The sequence below is a fragment of the Streptopelia decaocto genome, assembly GCF_964273445.1.
Source record: "Streptopelia decaocto genome assembly, chromosome: 10".
NCBI classification, from domain to species: Eukaryota; Metazoa; Chordata; class Aves; order Columbiformes; family Columbidae; genus Streptopelia; species Streptopelia decaocto.
Genome location: NC_138665.1, coordinates 4,716,016 through 4,738,847, shown reverse-complemented (window position 1 = coordinate 4,738,847; position 22,832 = coordinate 4,716,016). Strand labels below are relative to the sequence as shown.

Below are 22,832 nucleotides of genomic sequence, written 5' to 3'. Positions count from 1 at the left end.
TGTTTACCTTATATGTGTTCTCACTTTTTCTGTGGTTGCTTTTGGAGCTCACAGCTGGCAATGTATGGAGTTAAAAGTCCTTGTTGCAGATGGGAAATGGTCTGATATCAAACTGGGTATTAAACTTACTTCCCTCTGTGGCTGACCTTAACATTATCAAGCAGCTATAAGCAATTGCTTTTTAATTAAGTAAAATATCTTTTAACTTCTGTGTTTCTGGTCTTCTAGTAATAATATTTACAGGCACCTTTTTTGTTGCAATTTGTTTTCTAGGTTAATCGCATCTGTTTATCTAAAAAAACACAAACAAAAAAACCCCACAAACCAAACAAACAAAAACCTGAAAACAAACAAGAAAAACCCAAACAAAATGGACGAAACAAAAACCAACCTAACAAAAAAGCCCCACAAAGCTTGTTTCAACAGAGCTCCAAGGTTTGTGAACCATCCTGCTGTAAAAGGTGTGACATGACCCTTGTTATTTCATCGCAGAGTTTGCCTTAAAATTAATGAAATATCTTCATGGAGGCAAGGTTGCAGGACAAGCACATTGAAGTTGCATGTGCAGCTGCAACCCACTTGCTTTTAATGATATTGAGTTTGGACGTAATTTTTGTGATATAAAAGATGACAAATTGCAGTTGGTAAGGGTGGACTGAGGATCAGTGCAGCCCCATGTCGGTCTGAGTTTCGACAGGAGGTGCAGAGGAATAAGGAGGTTGTTGTACTGCAGGGTAGAAGCTGCTTCCTGCTGAAAGGGTCGCACAATATGAAAGGAAGACGTCAATTTCTGAGCCGGCATATGCTCTTGTAGAGTAACAGTGTGGTGTATTTTTGCTTTTACTAAGTCTTGTGGTTTTCTAATTCGTGAAGTCTGTAATTCTTGATTAAACCTAATTTAATGTACAGCAAAACGCTTCGAAAGGGTGAACTATCTGCTTTCTAGACTTCATAGTTTAAAAGATACCAAATGTGCCAAATGTTATTTTCACTTAAGATGACTGTGCGTCCCTGTAGAGAAATAGTAACAGTTCCATCTTAGCTTTAATGCCAAAAATAAGTTTTTGTAGCATTTTGTGCGTAAGGTAAAGTGATTGCTTGGTCTAACCAGATAGTGCTTAAGATTTGGTTTTATTTCTTTTTCTTCAAGTGGCTGTTGTTTTAATTCTATTTTTTAAAAAGTAGAACAGTAAAATAAGCCATGCTCAGATTCTTTCCTGGATTATAGTGATATTAATACAATTTAATTGGTTTATAGAAACTAAAAATAAAACTGGCCCTTTGTGAGCTAAATTTGTATATGATATCTGAAGTGAATTATTGTTCTGTTTTCCAGGACTATTTCCTTAAGGAGTTCCAGTTGCTTGTTTTCATGCCTTTGAGCCTATTTAACCAGAGATGGAGCAGATGGACTGCAAACCCTACCAGCCCCTGTCAAAAGTTAAACATGAAGTGGATCTAACTTACACGAGTTCTTCAGATGAAAGTGAAGATGGGGGAAAGCAGAGGCAATCTTATGACTCAAGAGAAACTCTGAATGAATATAGCCAAGAGCTAAGACTTAATTATAACAGTCATAGCAGAAAAAGAAAAACCATTGACCAGTCCACGCAAGGTAAATTGTTCTTTCAATCTACTAATTATGGTTATTACATTCTGATTGCTTACTATGAAACAATATAATGTTGTCAGCAGATAAGCAAACATTTTGCTTTCAAAGACTTGTGGTGATAATCAACTTTTTAGCTATTTTCAAACATACTGTAGTATCAAAACTTTAGGAAAAATGTTTTTGAAGTAGAATTGCTTTTCTAGCAGGATGGACGGACTGGTATTCTGGAGACCATCACATGATAGCTGTAGGAAAAGATTCCTTTAGTAGTTGCTACTCTTCTTACTAATGTTGACTACTTAATTATTTACTGCCTTTGCATATGTTGTGTGCATTTTGGTATAAAATCAACGTGGAGGTTGTAGGCTATCCCTGCATGTGCTTTCAGAGCCTATGAATGAATTAAAATGCAACAATTCTCTCATCAAAATTTCTAATTATACAAATAACCAAGGCATTTAAAAGCTGAAGATAATTAGTGTATTGTAAGGAAAAAAAGGCAACAGCTGAATTTATTTCTTAACCTTTTGCATGATACAGGCAGAATACTAGGACAAATATTTGAGATTTTAGGGTTGTTGAGCTAAGGTTAAGAAAAGCTACTGTTTGGTTAGAGGTAAAGCAAAAGACTAAGACTAAAGCAATGGAAGGAAGTAAGCAGAACTTACTGCAGCATACCCTGATAGATCGCTGCTCCTGGGAACCAACGTGCTGCATTTCACACACTCGGTACAGACAAGGAGCGTATCTGGTGCCTTTAGCTCTGTCACAAATTCAGGCAGGATAGCGGGACAGGGAGAATATTGTTAGGAATCAGAGTGTGTGTCGGAAGCAGCGAGAGTCCCGTCCCCTCCCAGGTGACAGCAGCGCCGTGCGGGGGCAGCTGCTCCCTGCGCCTCAGGGAGGTGCTTCAGCTGATCCGCTGCAGTGCGGCCTGTGCCCCTCAGCTGGACAACTGGCACTTACTAAAGGAAAAAACAAAACACACGCACCAAAAACACCCAAACAAACCAACCAGCCAAACAAAAATCGACACACAAAGCAACCGAATCGCTCACTGCTCACTCACAAAAGCTTTCTCCTATTTTCTGAATACTAAAATAATGTTCAATTTTTTTTTTACAAGAAAATAAAATATAGGCTTATTGAAGCTGGAAACTTTGTCTCCTCTGTGATGTGTAAATTAATGCAAAAATTAGAATAGCTGTGCTATATAACTCCTATAGCCTTTTTGTTTTTACTGTCGATATTCTGAATCAAGTTACTTTCATAATACTGGTGTTGCCTGAAAATACCTGTAATTCATGGGAGAAATAATACCTAGCTGCCAGAGATAGCCTCAATCCATGCACATATATTCCTTCCAAAGAGTTACAAAACTGCAATATTGGAAAAGAAAAAGTCATTAATACAGATTTCAACAAAATATTGTATAGAAAACTCAACTTACATGTTTGGTTCTTTTATAAATGACGTAATCTTGAGCATCTTATGAGACTTTGCTTAACTAGGATATGGCTATATTGTTGTAACTGGAGATGACGTAAATGTACGTGTAGATCTACTTAAAGCAACTATCTCATTACTGATAAGTGCGGCAATGAAAGCAGAACCTCTGCTGTGACCAAGTCTGAAGAGCTCCTGCTTCCCAAAGTTTGTCTGCTGTTGGTCTTTCTGTCAGCTGTAGCATCCCTAGCTCTGACACATGTAACAGGGTTGCAATCACTCTGTTGTAGGCATAAGAAACCAGCCCTCTGTGTCTTATGTTGAGTTTATTCTTCCAGAACAGTGCCTCTGAAAGCAATCACATTAATAATTTTAAAGAAATGGTCTAATTAGTGTGAGTTTCTGCAAGAAGCTGTCAGGCATGAGCTTACCTCACTTGTTCAGGACTGGCCTGTTAGGAATCAGATTTATGCTTGTGCAGACCAAGTATTTTGCACTCATAAGATTAGTTTACTGGAAATATGTGCCCCGAGATGTTTCTGTTCAAATTAATTTTTATTAGATACTATAGGAACTTGCAGATCTTCTGTTTTACAAGCATTGGTATTTTTCTTCTCGGAAGCAACACAGTGGTGTACTGCCTCGAACTGCGGTATGAAGCTTGATGTCCGGATTTGGAGAAAATCACTTAAGCTTCTACAGTAGTTTGTCAATATGCAGGGCAGCTCTTAAATACTTGCTTACCTCTAGGCACCCTTTTTCCTGAACAACCTAGGTCAGACAGTACACTATTATTTCATATATACTGCTTGCTTTATTGTGTTATTGAGTATAAAAGTGTTCTTTAAAAACATACTTGTGTACTAGTTTGTGAGGACGGAGTTAAACTTTGGTTGTTGGTCATAGTTTTCTCCTGTGACAAATTCAGTTTGGTAGCACTGAGTGAGTAATTGTGCTGCTAAGTGTATCTTCTAGGCTTCACAGGAATTCATCCCTATATGTTTGTAGTGATTTAAATAATACAGTTTTACTCTGCCATAAAGTGAACCAAAATATTTGGCCTGGCAAGAAACACAGATTTAAAATATAAAATTAGTTGAGCTCAAAATTCCAACAAGAGCAAAAAAGTTTGCAAAACCATGTACAAAATTCCAGACCTCAAGCAGGGTTTGATTTGATCTAGTGTGTTATTTCCAAAAGGACACCAGGTTCCATGCTACTGGGGCCTGGGGCTTGGATTGTTCTTGGTGAATCTTGGTAGCTGCTCAGTCAATACCATAAATTAAAAACCACACAAAAAAACCCCAAACAAACGAAAAAATGATAGGGACATCATCCATAGTTGTATCCCAACATAGTGACATAATATTCTTCTCTAGCACTAGGTACAACTGCAGTAGTACCCTGCACCGAGTGTGTGCTCAATTAATGGGCTGCACAGTGAGGATTAAATCCATGAACTTCGTCCACGAGAGGTGCGAGAATAGATGAGAAAACAGACACGTAGTAACAGTCATGAATGAAGTGATAATGATGAAGGGTGCAATAGCAATCCAATGAGCTCTAAGGATGGAATGTGAGAGGAAAATTGTTTCAGAATAAAAAAATTAATAAGTAGACACAACAGGCACAAGTGTGGGGGTATCTGTACTGATGTAGTTAGTTTTGGGAAAAGAATCACCAATTTAGATGTTCCTGGAAAATGGAAAAATTTGGCTACTTAAGCATGGCAGCTTATATAAATAATACTGGGCAGTCATCTGAATTTAGTAAATAACTTCAGAGTAAAATGTAATTTGTTGCTCAAAATGCTGATATATCTCAGGAATTTCTGTTAAGTTTTTTGTAATGAGCAGTTGAACTATTCATTGTTACTGTCAAAATTGAGGGTTTTTTCAGTTGAAATCTGAGACTATGTAAAATCATTACCCTTGGCTATTTATTACATTTACATACGTAGGTAATCTGTATAAACCCAAACTCTGCATGGCATGAACACAAAGGAAACATTTTCAGAATTCTCAACTGTATCCTGCAGAGCTGAATAGCCCTTTTAATATTTTGTAAAGCATTTTTTTTGTGTCAAAGTTTTGTTTGAAAGGCCATGTGATCTTGCAAATTACAAATTTATTTGTAAAGATTGAAAACAATACTCAAATATAGAATATTAACTTTAATATTTAGCTTTAATATTTTTATACTCCTTACAATTCCTGAAATTGTATCTCAAGTCTTACTCTTCAAAGGGAATTATTTATTGGTTGGTTTCATGCCACATATTTTATAGATAGAAATATGAAAGAAAAAAGCCAACAGTAAGTAACAGAGTTAATCTGTTGATTAAGCAATGATTTCTAGGTGTCATTCTTGAGGTCTAGTACTAATATCCCTCATGGAGAGCCCAGTGCAAGGTAAATGGTGTCTCTGGAGTTATTCACATCAGAAATTTGTAGTTAATCTGACAATTCCAAATTTAACAAATAACACCACAGACTGTTTCAAGCTGAGCTGTGTTTTACCAGCCCAACAACTCAATGTGAGCAGATAGCAAACTCTCCTGACAAAGTGTCATTGGCTCCTGAAGAGTCAGTGCTAATTGCATCATGTGTACATCTTAAAAGGCATTCTCTTAGTTGCTGAAATGTTCAAACCCCTCTTTATCTGAGGATACATAAATCTGCAATATCTCATCCTGGCAAGAAGATCTGATGAAGTAAATTCCTTGCAGACCCTACACCATATATTTTGGGGATATTGGCAAACATAGTAAATTAATTCTTGAAAGAAGTGGTAAACACAGTGTTTTGTATTTGAAGGAGGTGGGACAGATTTGGCAGAAGTCATCAGAAATGTTCTTGCTGGGAACCTCACAGCCGTGAGGAAATAAGTTCTTGTAGTTGTATCATCCATAGATTGGAGTTCTAGCTTTTTTGTGACATGTTCACATCATTGGAATGTTTTTGTTTTTTTTTTCTGTATCTACCAAAGTTAATATGAGAGGAGCTGTAGTCTACAAATACTGGCAGTAGAAAAAAGCTTTATGGCTTTTAGGTTAATTATAGATTTGTAGAAAACACTAGTTCAGAGGAATGAATTCCTGATAGGATAAGCATCTGGGATTGAGTCATTGGCATGATAAAGTTTATTGATCATTAACAATATGAGCATATGGTGGTAAATTTCTGGATAGACAAACATATATTTCCTGGCAAGATAAATATATTGAGCTGCATTATTGGCAAGGCAAACTGGAGTTATTCCTAGCAGCGGGATCCAATAGCAAATATTTTCTGGTAAATCTCTGTGAAGGAAACAACATTTTAGAGTGCTTCACAAAGAACTGACCTTTTCTGCTTTTAGCCTAAGAAGTAAGGAAAACTTTTTTGTAGGACAAAAGCTGCAAATTGGTAATGTATTAAATATTCTGTAGATAAGGTATGTAGAGTTGTCTTCAGGAGCAACAGGTAAACAGATCCAGCTAAATGTTCAAGATCGTGCTTGAATCTTCCATGTGCTTCAAGAGGAGGCCTGGGTCGCAATGTGGGAAGGTTGTGCTCTTCAGCCTAAGGCCACTTGTGTTTCATACTTCGTTTTTTTTAGCTTACTGCTGTTGCAGTTTAATTCTCATTTCTGCCCTCCGTTACATTCTAGCAATGGTGAGGATATACAGGCAACAGAAATGTTGTAGTGCTGAAAAGCGCTTTCGTTCCCTAGAAAGGAAAAACAATATGTGAAGTGCAGAAATTGATGGTCTGTTTTGCTGTGCTCTCAGCAAATTTAATCTTACCAAGAAGGAAGATTTAAACACATGTAACTCTTAACATCATATGACCACACAAAAACAGTTTTACTTATCGTCACAGACATACATTTAAGTCATGCTGACAAGCACTGGTAGGAAATTGTCCTGTCAGGAAAATATCCTGATGTTTTTTAGTCATATGTGAAGTAGCAAAATCTTTTTACATAATAGCCATATTCTTCTCTGATTTCAAAATTACGTAAATCCATTCAGGGCAGCAGATGTGCTTTGTGTCTGCACCAGGGCCACAGCGAGTTGAATTTGGGCTGTAATATAGCATGTGGGTTTTGTTTCAATTACTTTGTTTTTAAATTATGTGCAAAGGTGTAAATAACCCAATCTTTATTAGCTTCGCCTCGTAATCTTACATAATTTTAGAAGCTCTTCTGAGAATTTAAGCATGTTTTGGCCCTGTCTGCTTCAGAGGAGGGACTTGAAGGGTAATGAAGTGATGCCTGTGTAAGGGCACACAACACATCCCTCGGCCTGTCTCCTGAAAGGGACTCACCTTTTGTGAGAGGGTGATTTAAAGGTCCTTTAGATTTCTGGGCTGCAAACTAGCGGAAGGAAGCGATAGCTAATAAGCTCCATCTCCTGCTGCTGCATGTTACACCATCTGGTCGGAGTGGTTATGAGCTTCATGTTGTCCAAAAAAAATTACATACGAGGCAGAGTAAGAGATTCCACACTGCTAAAGCTTTAGTGCATTGTCTCCTCCTGTAATCCCTTGCAGAAATGGGGGTTCCTGGTGTTCTGTGCTGGGCTTTGTGTGGCTCGTTGTGTGCTAATCACGGGGATGTTACAGTCTCCCAGAGAAAACCGGTGCGATGAGCCGTTCCCTGTGGCTCCCTGGACTGGAGCCTTCTCCTCCATGTGGGGAGCATCTGCGAGCACTAAGGAACGGAAAAGCTGCACGTAGTTTCACACCCCCTCTGGATATTCTGTCTTGATTTGCCAAGTAATTGGAAATGTCTCTCCTTGGAATAACTGGGGTGAAGAAACCGTATGTTTGTGGCTTCATTAAAATCTCACGGAAGGAATACATTTCCTTCCCCTCGTAGAATCAAAATACGTGAGCAAACTGAATGTGCAAAGAAACGAGGCTCCCTAGATCACAACTCTTGTTACAAGAGCTCGTAACCTGCTGTAACCATTCCTGTGGTGCTGCTTCCAATCTTATCATATATGCCATCATCTCAATGAAAACAGTGTCTTGTATGATCAAAAATAGGTTCATTCTCATAAGTAATTCCTTTGATTTAAGAAGTGAATATTCGAGAGGGGAAAAGTAGAAAAAAAATCTACTGAGAAAAGAAATAAATGAGAGAAGGATCTCAGTTCATTTTCAATCCCCTGCTAACAAATCTCATCTGAGGAATAAAAAAAGCATTCTCCAAATGTTACACTAGCTTAGTAATCCATTTGTCAGTGTACAGGTGCAAACGACAAACCTATTTTCCATTTTCTTCTCTGAATCACCAGTTTTCCATGGTATAAAATGCTAGAAATCATAGAAATAAAAATTAGAAGGGAAGAGTAACCCAGCCAGTGTAACAGAAACCGAGTGATAGCAATCCTTACAGTAACCTGTGCCCAATGCTAATGGAATATCTACAGCAGAGGGTTAAACTTCTGAGTTAATATGTTCTGGAATTCTGTTTGTCAAAGCCTGAAATTATATCTGTAAAATGTTCTTGCTGTATTAATATAGCCTCTTCCTATAACATTTAAAAGTGCCCAAGAAGATCTGTCATAAGTTAAAACCAAGATATAAACAAACATCAAGACAGAATGACAAAGGGAGTATTACAGAATATGGGAACCAGTGAAGAGCTCTACACTTGTTCTACAGCCCTTTCAATATACATACTCTTGTTATGTCTTTTATGCCACTCTTGAAACAAAGAAAAGCTGTCTTATTTTCTGTAACTAGAATTCTGGTTTGTTTATCTCCATTTATAGAGAAGATCCTGAAACAAAATAACATTTCTTCCCAGCGTTTCTCTCTCAATTATGTATCTGTCAGAAGATTTTGTACCTCTCGAAATAAAGAGCTGTCAAGAAGTAGCTCAGTGAGTCGATTACTTTAAAAACCTAGAGATGCTTAAGGTTGTTCCACTTTGCGGGAGGTGGCATTTCTGGCCATCCCAAAGCAGGTGCAAAGGAGCCACCTGAACCTGCTCCTGCTGCCTCCCGAACAGGCAGCGAGACCATAGGCACAGCCTGCGGGGACGGGTGACATGGAACCGGTCCTTGTGCTTACAAAAATAGGGAGTGTTTGCTGGTAGAAAGCTGCCATAGAAGGAAAAATCAGTGTAGTCTTAAACATTGAGAAAAAGTAGTTGCAGATTCCTGAACTGTTCTGCAAAACTTCTGTTAATAAAGTCAATTTTAGATGAGCTGAGGTTAATCTGCTTTTATGTTTATCTGGTTTTTAAATTTATTTGAATTTTAAATCTCCCACCGAATGGAGAATTCTTGATTCACTGGATTTGCCACAGTCTTTCTCACTAGTTAATATATAATTTAAGATTACTTCCACTCAAACAAAGGAAGACGCATTGGTCTAAAAGTGACCTAAGTAAGGGAATAAATGTCCCAATGTGCTTCATTTATGAGCGGGTTTTATTTAAGCTTTCTAACAGTTGTCTAATATTGATGGTTTTGGCTTCCTGGTACAGGTGTACAGTTCTATTGCAGAACAGCATGAGCAGCAAAATATTTGCCAGAAATTCTTAAGGCTCCCTTGCTTCTAAACATTTTAATAGGATCAAACTGGTTGGTGTTTAGAAGTACATAAAAACTTGAGTTCCTCTTCATTTTAAATTACAGAGCAAAGATTATTCACATATGATTTTCTTAACAGCATAATGTAATAAAATGTATTCTGGAAGCAGATTTGTTATACATAAAAGTTACAGAAATGGAAATGCAGATAACACAGTGAGTGATCATTTATGGGTATGTTAATTTCATAATTCTTTCAATTTATTAATCATAATCTTTCTCTAAGTCTTAAGAACAGAAACTCACTTGTGCTTTCACTGATTAACTGTAGAAGTTTGTACTTCTGGCATCATCCAAGAGACTTGCATGATTTACTACAATATTGTTCAAGAGAGAGGTAAGTAATGAAAGTAAGCATTCATAACTAGGAACACAGTTAACAGCACTAGTGCAAAAAAAACCTGCAGTTTTGTGTTATCAGGCATCTTTTTGTGGCCTGTGAAACATGCACGCACCTCTTTTAGGGAAGGAAGTTTTAAAATTCTGATCAAAGAGCAACTTCAAATATTGTTTAAAACATTTGCACTCAATTACATTTGGACATATCAAACTTTTTCCTTATTTCCAAAAAAATTAATGATGTCTACTAGTTCAGTCTCTCTTTCAGCATCTTTTGAAGTAAAACAATTCTGTAACTTATGCTGCTCTAATCAAGACAAGAGAACTTTCTATTTTTTTAATAAAACTCATATAATGACACTGACTATATGGTCATCTGTAATGTAATTTTGAGACACACTTTTAATCTTTCCTAGTAATGAAATTAAAGAACTTGTTTATTACTTAATATTTTTTAGTAGAAATCAAAGGACTGTATATTGCCCTCCATAAAATTAGTTATTCTGTTCAGCTGGAAGCAGGAATTAATTTTGTAATTTCTCAATAATGTGTTCTTTTGTTATTTGTGTGAGAATTTTTGGATTCGTTACTACAAACGTATGTATAAGTACAGAAGGGTACGCATGTGTTATCGACATCGTACAATACAAGTTCTACCTGCATTACTTTAAGATGCAATCTTGTACCCTACCTCGTTTAGTCCAGAAAAATAGCCAGAATTGTTTTCTGAGATCTTGTTGTACATGTGGAGATGAAAAATATTAAAGGAAATGGAGAAATAAGGAGTGTGTACACTTGCATGCTAACTTTGGCCCAATTTGTTTTTTTATTTTGCAATTAGGGCCAGTTACCAGAAGTTTAAATCGATAGAAATTTTGTCTAATTGTTACCCCCAGCTGTATTCCCCTGTGCTGCTTGGAAAAATATATTGGTAATTTCCTCTCGCTATTGTTCCTATTCTCATTCTGTACTTGGGGACTGATTACAAAATTCGTTTATCTGTGTCACTCTGGAAGGAAATACAGAATTCATGAAGAACAGGGCATGGTATGAAAAAAATCCTTGTATTTCAATTGAGAAAGGAAAAAAGGAACTTATTCACCTGTTCTTACTGGATAAATCTTCATTCATGTGAGCTTATCTCTGATGACCATCTTTTCTGTCACCTGTTCTAAAAATAATGATGACCACACGGTACCTGTCTGCATTTAGCGCACTCCTCCTCCCATTGCAACTGCCATCACATAGAATGTCTCTTTGTTTCTTTAACTACATTATATTTATTTTCTCTTCCCATTTATCCAACTTTTCTGAATCTATACTGTATTCAGTAATATTTAGTGAGTTCTAGTGAAAGAAGTTAAAACGAGCAGGAAAGTAATACATTTACTGGAGTATCTGTTTGTGTGATCTTATTGAGCACAAGACAGTTTAATGTCAGAACCACTCGACTTGTGTCTGTGACAAAGGACAAAGCTCACCCTTCACCTTACCAGTCAGCACAGGCTATACTTTCAGCATTATACTGATTCTATGGGTAAAGCTAAAACTGAATATACTAACTTAGGCATCTTTATTCAGGAATGCTTTGTGCCAGGACAGTATTTTGATATGCTGCTTGATGGTTCTTATTGCTTCCTCAATATTTAAGCTTAGCTTGAGGAATTTTCTAAGATATTTTGGGGGTTTTATTGATCATCTTAAAACTTCATTTCCCACCTACTAACTTCCGTAATAAATGAATGCATTAGTTTTAATAGGGTGGGCTTTTTTAACTCTTAAGAGAAACTATCTGATATGTAGTTTTGTATTTTACTTTGGTCTTTGGATTTTCTGTGGAAATTTTCTGTGAAGATGCAGGAGATTTTTTTTTAAATTTTCTGCTTATGGATAAAAATATGAAAAACGTAGGTATGTTTTTAATATTAATTCTATATTCATTCAGTCCTTTAACTTCACTAGTCATACTACTGTAAATCAGAAAATAATCTTTCTGTCTTTAACAACAAAAGTACGTTACAAATTATGTATTGTAGTATGTGTCTGTACATAACCTTGAGTAGTGTTTTGTCAGAAGTGTATAATTAGTGGTTTCAGAAAGGAAATATTTGTAGTATTTATTTGTTTGGTTTGGTTTGCATACAGGTTCTGAAAGGATTAATCGAACTGTTGATTCTAGGGGTAGAGTTCTTCCTGGTATCAGTGAGAATTATGCTTATAGGCGTGACATCAGTTTAAGCTGATATTGTAGTAGCGATTACTTAATGTTTGCAAATAATTGTTGACTGTTGATCTGTAGAGTTTAGGTGTTCAAGGAGAGGGATGCTAATAGTTTGCCTTTATTCTATGCTTAGAAAGCGGATCTGTCCATCTTTATGTCCTAGCTGCTGGATCAGACTTCTGAAGACCTAATTGATGCATCCTTTTAAAGTATCTCTTGGCTCCTCCCTATACTTTTACGACTTTGATGGCACTATGCAGTGTGAAGGTTTGGCTTGTTTCCCAGGGATGGCGCAGGGACAGGACATCAGCGGTGGCTCTGGCTGCAGGCTGGGTCACACCTGCCTTCCAGCTGACTCCAGGGCAGTGGTACAGGTGCATGGGGTGCACTTTTACCACTGCCTTCACCACAGGGCAGCTTTATTTGCTGTTACCTACTTAAATAATAACTGCTGGTTCGCACTTAAGGGTTGTCATAGCTTTACTCCATGCTGTTTGGAGCCAGAAGATACAGGTAACGTTTCCTTTTTCCTTCATGGTCCTCTTGGACTCCTTGCGAACTCTGTATTCTCAGGTCTCTGTTACCCCATGTCGCTGTTCAACTCATTTTTGGTCATGAAAAGTCCTTCAGAATAGTCCGGTCTGCTTTCTACATTTTTTTTTTTTTAAAGGAAAAAAAAAAAAAAACATTTGAGGACTTCTGGCACACAAACATTTTCTTTTAGGTTTGAGGGGGTTGTTTGTTTTTGTGGGGTTTGGTTGTTTGTTGGTTGGTTGGTTTGGTTTGATTAGTGTTCATTGGTTGGTTGGTTTTTTAAACCTCAGAGAGTTAAACTCTCCTACTTCAGTCCCACTGTGGTGGCCATTGTGCTTTTGGGTGGGTTGCCAGGTGCTCACTTCAGCTAGCCAGAGGCTTGTGCCACTAGCAAAGAACTGGCTACCTCTGGAATTTTCATTACTCTAAGTAAGCAAGATGTTCTCTGACATGAAAAGTTTTTTGAGTAGTGGAGAAAAGGAGGGGGTGGTGTTGGATACCTCAGTGCTATTGACTTCTTACAGAAGTAATAGCAGTAATGTATTTATTGGCGTAGGACTGAGCACACCTTCAGGGACCTAAAAGCTATTTAGCTATTTTTCAACCTTGTATTTAGAATCTAACCTAGGGGATAGGTCTGCCTACTGCAGGCTGTTTCTCCTGGCACCCATCTGTGTGTCATACAGCTGCACTAGACCTCAGTGCAAAGTGAGCTGTGTCTGCTCTGGCCAACTTCTCCTGAACATTATTCCCACTCTCCGGTGAAGTATTATTCAGCCTTGATTTCACCCATGTGGTGAATATTCATTCCACAGATAATTATCGTCATCCCTGAACAGCTCCACTCAAATAAACCAGACTTCTCATGCTACCAATCATTTCTGTCGCTGTTTTGGCAGCATGTATCTTATGGTTCCTCATGCTTTAATAATGCTCCATCATCTGTGGTATCAGATTTGGGTTAAATGATTATGAAGAGGGTTAGAAAACTCTGCCTTTATACGGTGCTTGATGTTTTAGGAGAAAGAAGAGATGCATCTGCCACTCATCTTTCCATGTGCTGCCTTAAATCCCACACCTGAATGTGAGGTAACAGCACTGTGGGCATAAACAAGGTGTTTCTTTGCTGTAACTTGATGCTCCAATTTAGATATCTATTGCCATCAACTGAGTGTTCAGACATTATCTTTCACTATTTTCAAGTTTTTCCCAAGGATTGTAGTTACTAAAAGAAATCTCGGTCCTTAAATCGGCTATTGTAACAGATATATCTAGACTGTCAGTTGAGTGGAATAATGTTTCTAGCAAGTCCCTATATTTGAATTTTATGCATAAAATATATTTTCATGGCTAATAAGCCATACTAAAGGAGAAAAAAAAAAAGAATATAAAGACTGTTTTCTTTCTTTTGTGTATATATTATTAAAATGAATGAAAGTGCTAAACAATAAGTAGATGCAATAACAGAAGTAAGAGATGAGCCAGTTTCTGAAGTGGTTGGAGTTCAGTGGCAGATTCTTTGTGAGATATTTACTGACTGGCTCTCTTTGGCAACATTCAACAGTTTTACAGTGTTTGCATCATTATTTTGTAAAAATTAGCCTCAAGACATGCTTAACAAATCTGCCTGTTATAATTTCAGCAAACTAGTCTAAGCAAGAAGACAACTGTTTTCTGGTCAGCATCTTAACTTTTTCAGGAGCAGTGGTGCATCCACAGGCTCCTTCTAATGTCTTGTTTTCTGTCCTCGTGTCTGTCCATTCATTCCTTGATCTTTTACCATTCCTCATTTTGAATTGAAATAAACCAGGGAGGCGTGGGAAGGGGGACAGCGATGAGGGATGTAGGTAGCCCTCTGGATGTGTGTGTTATTGACAAGATGGCCCGAATAAGTGATTTTTATTGGCCTGGCGAAAATTGTTCTTAATCCTATGTCCACTTTCTTCATTGCTACACAACAGCTCACTGTTCACGCTTCTTGGTTTTGAGTCATCGTCATGTTCAAACCCACTGAGTCCAAGCCCTACCTGCCCTGCTGCCCCCTCCACTGGGAGCTCTATTATAAAAAGATGTTCCTAATTAGATGCTCCTAATTCAGTGCTCAGTTCTTCATGTGTTTACTGAAATAGGAGTCAAACTGGTTTGTAAGAGCTCTGTCTGATTAGAGTTGACTCAGAGAGGATGCTGCTATGTTTCTAAAGAGAAGTGATTTCAGCTCCTACAAACAAATGTTGTGGGTTTTTTCCATTGGTATCCACTCCTGGATGTGCTGCTCACATCCTTTGCCAGTTGCCCCGATCAGCTGTGCTGTTTATTTCCCATTTGCTCTGTCACTGCTGTGTCTAATATCAGACACAGTACGAGGTGGTGCAGCTCAGGAAATGGGGAAGCAGCTGGTAGGGAAATGAGACAATACTGAATGGTGGATAAAGTGAAAAAAGACAAAATCCACATGTGACTTGTACCCTGTGGGGGAACTGTTTTTTGTGAAGATTCAACTCAGCAGGTTTGCATGAAATGAACGTAATAGGAAAAAACCAATGGAAAACGGCTTTTAGGTCTGTTTAAAACATAAAGCTGTCTGCTAGAAGAAACCTTTATACAAAAGGATACTTAAGCATTTCCTTTTTCTGTGGAGGTTGTTGTTGGGTTTGGGCTTTTTAATTTTTTTATCTAAAAAAAAAACCCTTACACAACTGGATATTAGCTTGCATTTTTTTTCCTGATACTTTTCTTTCTCCTGTAAAATAGTAAACACTGAGGGAAGAATAGGCAGTAAATTCTGTGAACTATCAGCAGGTCTCTTGAGACTGCGGAGTTTGTCACAAAGGGAATTTGTTATATGTGCTATGTCAAGATTGTGAAGTTTATAGTTTCATGTTTTTACTTTGTTTTGTTTACTTCCCCTCTCCTTAATATAGGGAGTGTACGTATGAACTGTGCTTTTCAATATATCAAATAGTTCCTGCTCCAGTCCTTCTAGTACAGCTTATGGTAGAGCTAGAATATGTTTTTACAGAATAAAACCAAAAGAATCGAGACACTTAATGCTCCTGTAGTGTTGTTGTTCTTGCATCCCCAGCATGACTCAGAATGGCTCAGGGGCAGGATGGGGCCCTCTCCCTCCTCTGCAAACACCAGCTCTCTGCTGGGCCTTAAGGCACAGGGAGGTTGTCTCAAGCAAAGGTATATTTCTTTTTTCCTTTGGTTACCTGCGGCCTTAGTGTTTCAACTGAAATCTACACAGATTCTTTTAGCGGTATATATAAATGTCTTTGAATGTGGTTTAATACACTGTTACTCTCATTTTTGCTTGAATCTGGTATTTCCCTGGTGTCTCTGTTTTGAGTGCTTTCTCCCTTATGTGTTCCTTTTCTGATCATGGCTTAATTACATTTTAAGTGCCTCCTGTGTTACTGTCTCCACCACCTCAATTAGTTCACCTCCAACTGTGTGAATTTTTTAATACAGAGGCACAAAGTATTTCCAACAATTCAGAATGTGAGCTTTGCTTATTTGCCTATGGCAAATAAGTGTACGGGGCCGCTGTAGGCTAATCTGTTAGTGAGATATCTTGCCCTTTTGGTTTGATTTATTTTCTTTGAGTTAGAGTACTTTCAGCTGCTGTGGATGCTCATAACTTTGACTCTTCCCAAGCATCATTGATCAAGCAGCTTCATAGAACCAAGAATTATGGTGAGCTCAGAGGCTTTCAGTCACCCATGGCTGCAGAATACAAGGGATGTTAGCGGTGGAAAAGGCTACTGGTGTGCATCTTCTGTTCCGCAAATCAAATGTCTCAAAGGCAGATGCTGCAAAACTTGAGAAGCGATTTTTATGGGGAATGCTAATACTGTGGGTAATTCCTCCTGCATTTTTCGATCTGTTAAGATCCAAACAAATTATTTCGTTTTCTAATTTTCTTTGTTAGGATTTGTGTAACAAAGTTGTTGAGTTAACAGCATTTAGCTATAATTTATGTAGTTAAAGAAATATAGTGTAGAAGAAATAATATCTGGAAATATTAGAAAATCTAATAAAGGTCTTGGAAGGTAATTAAATGGTTCAAAAATAGTTACTGTGATTGTATGTATCACAAATAAGATATGCAAAACAAATTATTTCCATTAAATTGTTTTAATATCACTTAAACTGCAGATGAGCTGACCTTTAATTTTGAACTGCTGTTATTGAAATCCCTTTGGGTAAACTAAACACTTGAAGAAAGAAGGGAGCAGAAGTGGTCAGAGTGTTTTGAAGGCAGTTTAATCTCCCAGTTCTTGATCAGATGGAACATTTGATGACAAACCCCTCAAGAGTGTTTTGGGGAAGAGGGGTTATTTGTCTGACAAGCTGTATCCCCAGTCGGCTAATCAAATGGAACGGATGTGCCAAGTTGTCTTTCATATGTTCTCCTTGCTGTCAGACTGGCAGCTGGATGTAATTGGATGTGAATGGAAGTACTGAAGAGCTTATGCACATGTACATGCTCTCGCTCTGCATCGTTCCATAATTAATCTGAAGGGTATATTTGTTGGTCTAAATGTTACTTAGCCATTTAATCCAAATTAAAGAATTCATCACATCATACTAGATATTAACTTATTAAGATCATGTCTACCACATGTATATTTTTGAAATATCTGGAAAAAAGAAAAAAAATGTGGAAATATATTTTTTGGTTTTTAAAAGTTGATTAAACACTTAAAAGTTTTTAGTGAATTTATGGGAAAAAATTAAAATATTTTAACAGTGAAAAATGAATTAGTGGGTTGGATTTTCAAAATCATGAAAAGCAAGTTGGATTTCTAGTTTTATTGTTGCAGCATAACTTAGAGTCTCCTGAAAACCTCACCAGAAGAGATGGCCTTAAAATGCTTCATAGCATTTTGTGTTCCACAACAGCAGTCTTGCCAGCCATCTTTGCTCTGTAGAAGAATTCTGATACTCTTCATTAAGAGCCCTGGGCAACCTGATCTAACCTGGTGCTCCTTTGAGCAGGGGGGTTTGCTATTGATTGTCGAAATTCTTTTCAATTTCAGTTATTTAAAGATCCTACAAATTCTAAATTTATATATGTCTGTATCTATGTTTATATGCATCTAGTATTTCACAGATGTGCTTATATATACATTAAAAAAAAAGTATAAACTCAGATATAGTATTCTGCAGATGTTAGACATCCCACCAAGAAAAGGGTGAAGTTTTCCAATTTTTGCTCTGTTAGGCAGTCTTTTTAGCGGTGGGTGCTTGGGAGAGGTATCAGATGTCCTTTCAGGATTGACAGCATTTGTGGTCACCGAGGTCTGAAGAGTTTGGCTGGGGGTTTGTGTGTATCCACTTGCTGGACGGGCAGACCTGGTGAACCTGGAAGCTTGCAGCCTGGGATTTGTCAGTGTTTTACCTGAGTAATCAGAAAGGGTCAAACATGCATATTTCCAAAGTAATATGCAATACTTGTTCTGATTCATTATGCTTCCTGACTTTTCAAAAATCTCAGCAAATGGTTCACTATTCAAAGCCTGGAAGTGTTTGTCAAGATTTACAAAGATATTCCCTCCTGGTGCTGCTGCCTTTTGTGTCTCACTGGCAGCTTTTCTCTTGATTTCTTTTAGCCATTCTCTGCTCTGGACATCTAGCAGCTTCACAACAAAAAGGAAAGGATAGATATGCTAATCCTGTCTGAGGTTTGTTGGTTTGCAGGGGGTGATTGCTCGCATTGAGACTCTCCCTGCTTCACCGTTTTCCATCCTGGCCCAGCCACACGCTTGAGGCCAGTGGAACACAGACCAAGCAGCACCCTCCTTCCCTACACACTATGTGCCCAAATGCCTTTGTTGCTCGTTACCTTTCCTAACCCTTCTGCTTGCAGAGGTTTGAGAGGAAAGTAAAGCCTTACTTATTTATTTCTGCAACTTACTACTCTGAGAGAATAATTGCAAAAGGCAAAATACAATGTAGATGTGCCATTCTCATACAACCTTCTTAGCAAGCCGCTGAGATCAAAACAGAACCAGTCGAACAGAATGTCCCATGTTCTGCCTTGGAAGCGGCTGTGACCCGGCTCGGACAAGCAGGGGTGCAGGCTGGGGTCCCTGCTGCCGGACCACTGGGGGAAGCTGGAGGGTCCTGGTACCCCAGGAGAAGCTCTTGCTCCTGTTTTCCATCTATGATGGCAGCACAGGGACCGCAGCAACTGGACTTTGTGCTGTTGCACACAAAACACCATTCTCCTGTTTGTTAACACCCAAGGTGATTCTGGTGACTGCTTATGCATCACCCCTCCTTTAGGGGATTGTGCCTCTAGGTGCTTAGAGCTCTCTGTAACACCTGCTCCATTGCAAATACCTTTTCCTAATGTTCGGTGTTTTTAGCAGTGTGTCAGTTGGAATGTGAACGAGTGCAGCTTTGTCAGAGTCTGCAGTCTTGCAGCAGCCTTCCTCTCGCTTGCGCTGTTTCCCTCTGAAATGGCTCATTCACTGAGCATTCGCTGGAACTGGCACAGGGCGACACAAATACCTTCCTCCGCTCCCACCTGCCTCCATTGCTGGCTGCTCTCCCTCCATGTCACTTCAAAGGAAAATAGTTAACATCCTTGATACTCTCTGAAGCAATTTTAAAATTACATTAGTAGTTTTTGGTAAAATTTAAAGTGAGGAGCTAAGTTACACTGTGATCATTCTTTCTAAGCAGTATCTGTGGTCTGAGTGCCTCAGGTCTGTTGAATAACCCATCAGAAAAGGAGAATGTTTCTAGTAAATCACTGTTGATAGCAGATTTCTAAAGTTATTTCTATCGTCACAAAGTTATACGCTTGCCAGATGCTTATTCTGAGACAGTCACACTGACCTGAATCCTAAGTGCTGCCTTCTTTGCCTGGCCCACTGGCTTCACAGAATTCCCTTCTGGATTTACAGCACTGTAAATTAAATCAGATTTTAGACTTCTGTTTTTTAAATGTCCTCTGGCATTTTTAAATGCCTTCTAACACTAGGTCAATGAACTTTATGAAGATACCTGCTTTGCACATTTTAAAAAGCCTTTGATGCTCGTGTGTCTTAAGTCAATGATTAGACTAGAATTTTAAAAGAGAAACAATTTTAATATTTGGGGGGAAAAAAAATGTATTTTTAAAATATTTTTTAAACTGGGATAAAAACTGTTGATAGAAATTAATTGCCTATTTTAATCTTAAGTGCTACTAGAAAGTGAAACCTGTGGTGAAACTTCTGAGATTGAAGTTTGAATGAAAGTGATTCTGCTTTAAGTGTAACTGCGTTCAGAAATTACTACCAGAAAAGCATCTCTGAGTTGAATTCAAGTTTGTAAGGATATGGCAGCAATCTGTGTTAGTGTACAGCTTACAGTCTGTTCAATAATTCTGTCAATCTTTCTTCTCTTAAGTGCTATACAGGCTTTGAAACAAGTTAGAACTACAACTTTAACTTTGCCCGTTAAGAATTGTAAATGTACTGGACTAAAGCTCCTCCTCTGTTTCACACTCTGGGGTTAATCTTGAGGAAGAATGTTTGTTTATGTGGAACTCTTTCAAAAAGAAAAGTTAGTTAATGTGCTCTACATGACTTGAGTCACAGTTCTGCTGTCCTCCGTGAAAGTCTTATCTTGCTATTTAAAACAAACAAACAAAAAACGTAACGAAATCTACAGGCTAAGGCTGTGACTAGCTTTAATTTTGAAAATGTAATGATAAGAAAGAATCCATTATCTATTACTTCCCTAAAACGTATACACATATGCCTAAACTTGTAACTGAAAAGTTATTTCAGAACCAAGGAACCTTTAAAATTCTTGACAGAAAATTATAATGCTTTTCTCTTAGAACAGAGGTTTTGGAAACAGAAAATATTTTTTCATAAAAATTCTTAATTTCCTAATAGATTTTTGCAGAAGAAGAATGAAATTGTATCTATTGTAAGACAAGGTTTCCAAACTCTTCTTCAGCTGTAGCATTAGAAGGACTTCATTTATCCTCACAAAGGATATGGAGGTTCTTTCTCATTTATGATAATTAGATTATTTTTTTTCCTCTTGTCTTTAATAAGGTAGAGTTAATGTGGTCATTGTTTGAGATTAAGTAGGTTTTCTTTATCAGAAATTTAGGATAAATGCTAACTCCTGGTATTTGTTATGGTTTTATAACTCTCAAATTCACTGGAGGAGATATATTTATTAATACCTCCAATAGAAATTTCTCTTTAATAGAATCTTGTGAATGGAAGTACTTTACCTCATAAAGCCACACTTTAGGAATAGGAAAGGCTATAGCCCACAATACTTAAGATGTATTTGAACTTGACGAATTAAATTCCTAGTCCATCTGATAATTACAGTGTTTCTTCCTAAATTAAACCGTCACCCACTGCATCCATTTACCTGGCACCTTGCTAGTTGCTCTTGGAAAACAAAACCTCTACCATTAAAAATTTCCAGTGATCTACAAAAAAAATATTCTGCTTCTGAGGACAAAGTTTGTCTCTGTCTTCATAGGATGAGGATGATTTCCGTGCAGAATTTGAGAAGTACGTTCCCTTATTCATGTTGAATTTAATAGCAACAAAAATAAAAATTATTACCTGAGAACTTCAGGAGCATTTTTAAAAATAGATTCATTCTGCTTCTGCCCTCATTCTTTAAGCTTGAAGAATTAGTCTGAAGAAGAGATTAGAAAGATATTTGCCAGGAGGCGTGGGTTGGAACCTCATCCTCTGGTTCCTCTGGGAAAGGACCTGAGGAATAAAGAGTTTCTTTCTTTCTTTCTCATAAATTTCACAAGCTGAAGAGTTTCCTGAAAGTGCAGCCTCCTTTCCTGATCCCTCAGCTGCCTAATCTGCAAATTTCGTGAAGCTCTTTAGTGTTATAGCAGACTCTGATTCCTCTTTTATTCCTCCTTTATTGGTTATTACTGTTATTTCTAACTTTCTAGCATCTCTGGGGGTAACTGGAGGTTACTGTAAGGAAATAAACTCCATAGATAAGGGAATGCAAGGAAAAGTTGAAATGCAGTAAAAGAAAACATGCACAATATGATGCATTTGACAGATAAGTATAAAAATGCAAATGGTATCTTTTATGTGCATGTTATTTATGTGTAACAGGTGTATAAATTTTTAAAAATTAAAATAAATGCAGCTGAGAATCTGTTTTGGGCTGTGATAATAGTGAAATTGGTGATAAACATGAGATTTCTAAAGCAAATTAATAGTCAGCGTAATGTGCTTTTGTAAGTGAATTGATTTTTGGCTTCTTCAATGATTTTCATATGAATGGTTACTGAAGTTTAATGTCTTTGAATTATATTGTCCTGGGAAAGATGTGGCATGTTCTCAATGTGGAAACAAGCAAAATCTTTGACTAAATGAAATGTGAACACACAAAGACATTCCCAAAGTTATCTAGCAGGCTGTGTTACATAAATGACTTTATGAAGTAGCTTAAGATCTCTGCCCATTTAATTCTCAAGTCCAGCCAGTAAACCATGGTCCTCAGGTGAGAAATGAGAAATTTTAAGGGCCATTGAGCACACTGAATTTAGCAGAGTGCTCAATAGCCCTCAAAATTTCTCATTTAGGAGGGTGCATATGTATTGCTTCCAAAAATAAATGTGAACTTCACTTTCCCCATTTGATTTACATTTCTTCCTCCCTTCTTCCCTCCCTCCCCATCTCTCTCCATGTCTCCTGTGCCCAGAGTAGCTGCTCGGCCTTTTTCTCATTTCAAAACCCATACAATACCCTTACTGGTTAAACCACTGGCGTCAGCTCAGAGTGTGAAACAACAAACACAAATTCATGGTGCAACACTAGAAAATCCCAAACACTGCACCTACCTCAAAACAGCATGTTTGGGGTGTTTTATCTACTGCATTCCCATTATCAGTCCTTCAGACACCAGCTTAGTAACTAAAGGAACCATGACACTCTTCAGGTTAGGGTATATTATTTGTTTTTCTGGAATTCTTTCTGTTATTGTTCAGGATCTTTCCATTGGATCTGCTTCCCAAACTCCAATATATTCCCAGTATTCTCAAATAACATCCAGCGTGAAAAAGGAAGGAGGCCGGCCCAAGATAA

The 22,832-nt window shown here is 37.7% G+C and overlaps 1 protein-coding gene across 2 annotated transcripts in view; it reads left to right on the top strand.

The window, feature by feature from the left end:
• Positions 1-1,398: 1,398 nt before the first annotated feature.
• Positions 1,399-22,832, top strand: part of TENM1 (teneurin transmembrane protein 1) — a gene marked incomplete at both ends in the record, with an annotated part of 235,534 nt that continues 214,100 nt past the window's right edge. For both annotated transcript variants that reach the window (XM_082062122.1, XM_082062121.1), the window contains one exon: positions 1,399-1,615. In XM_082062122.1, the coding sequence (XP_081918248.1) occupies positions 1,399-1,615 (217 nt within the window). The remainder of the gene's footprint in view (positions 1,616-22,832) is intronic.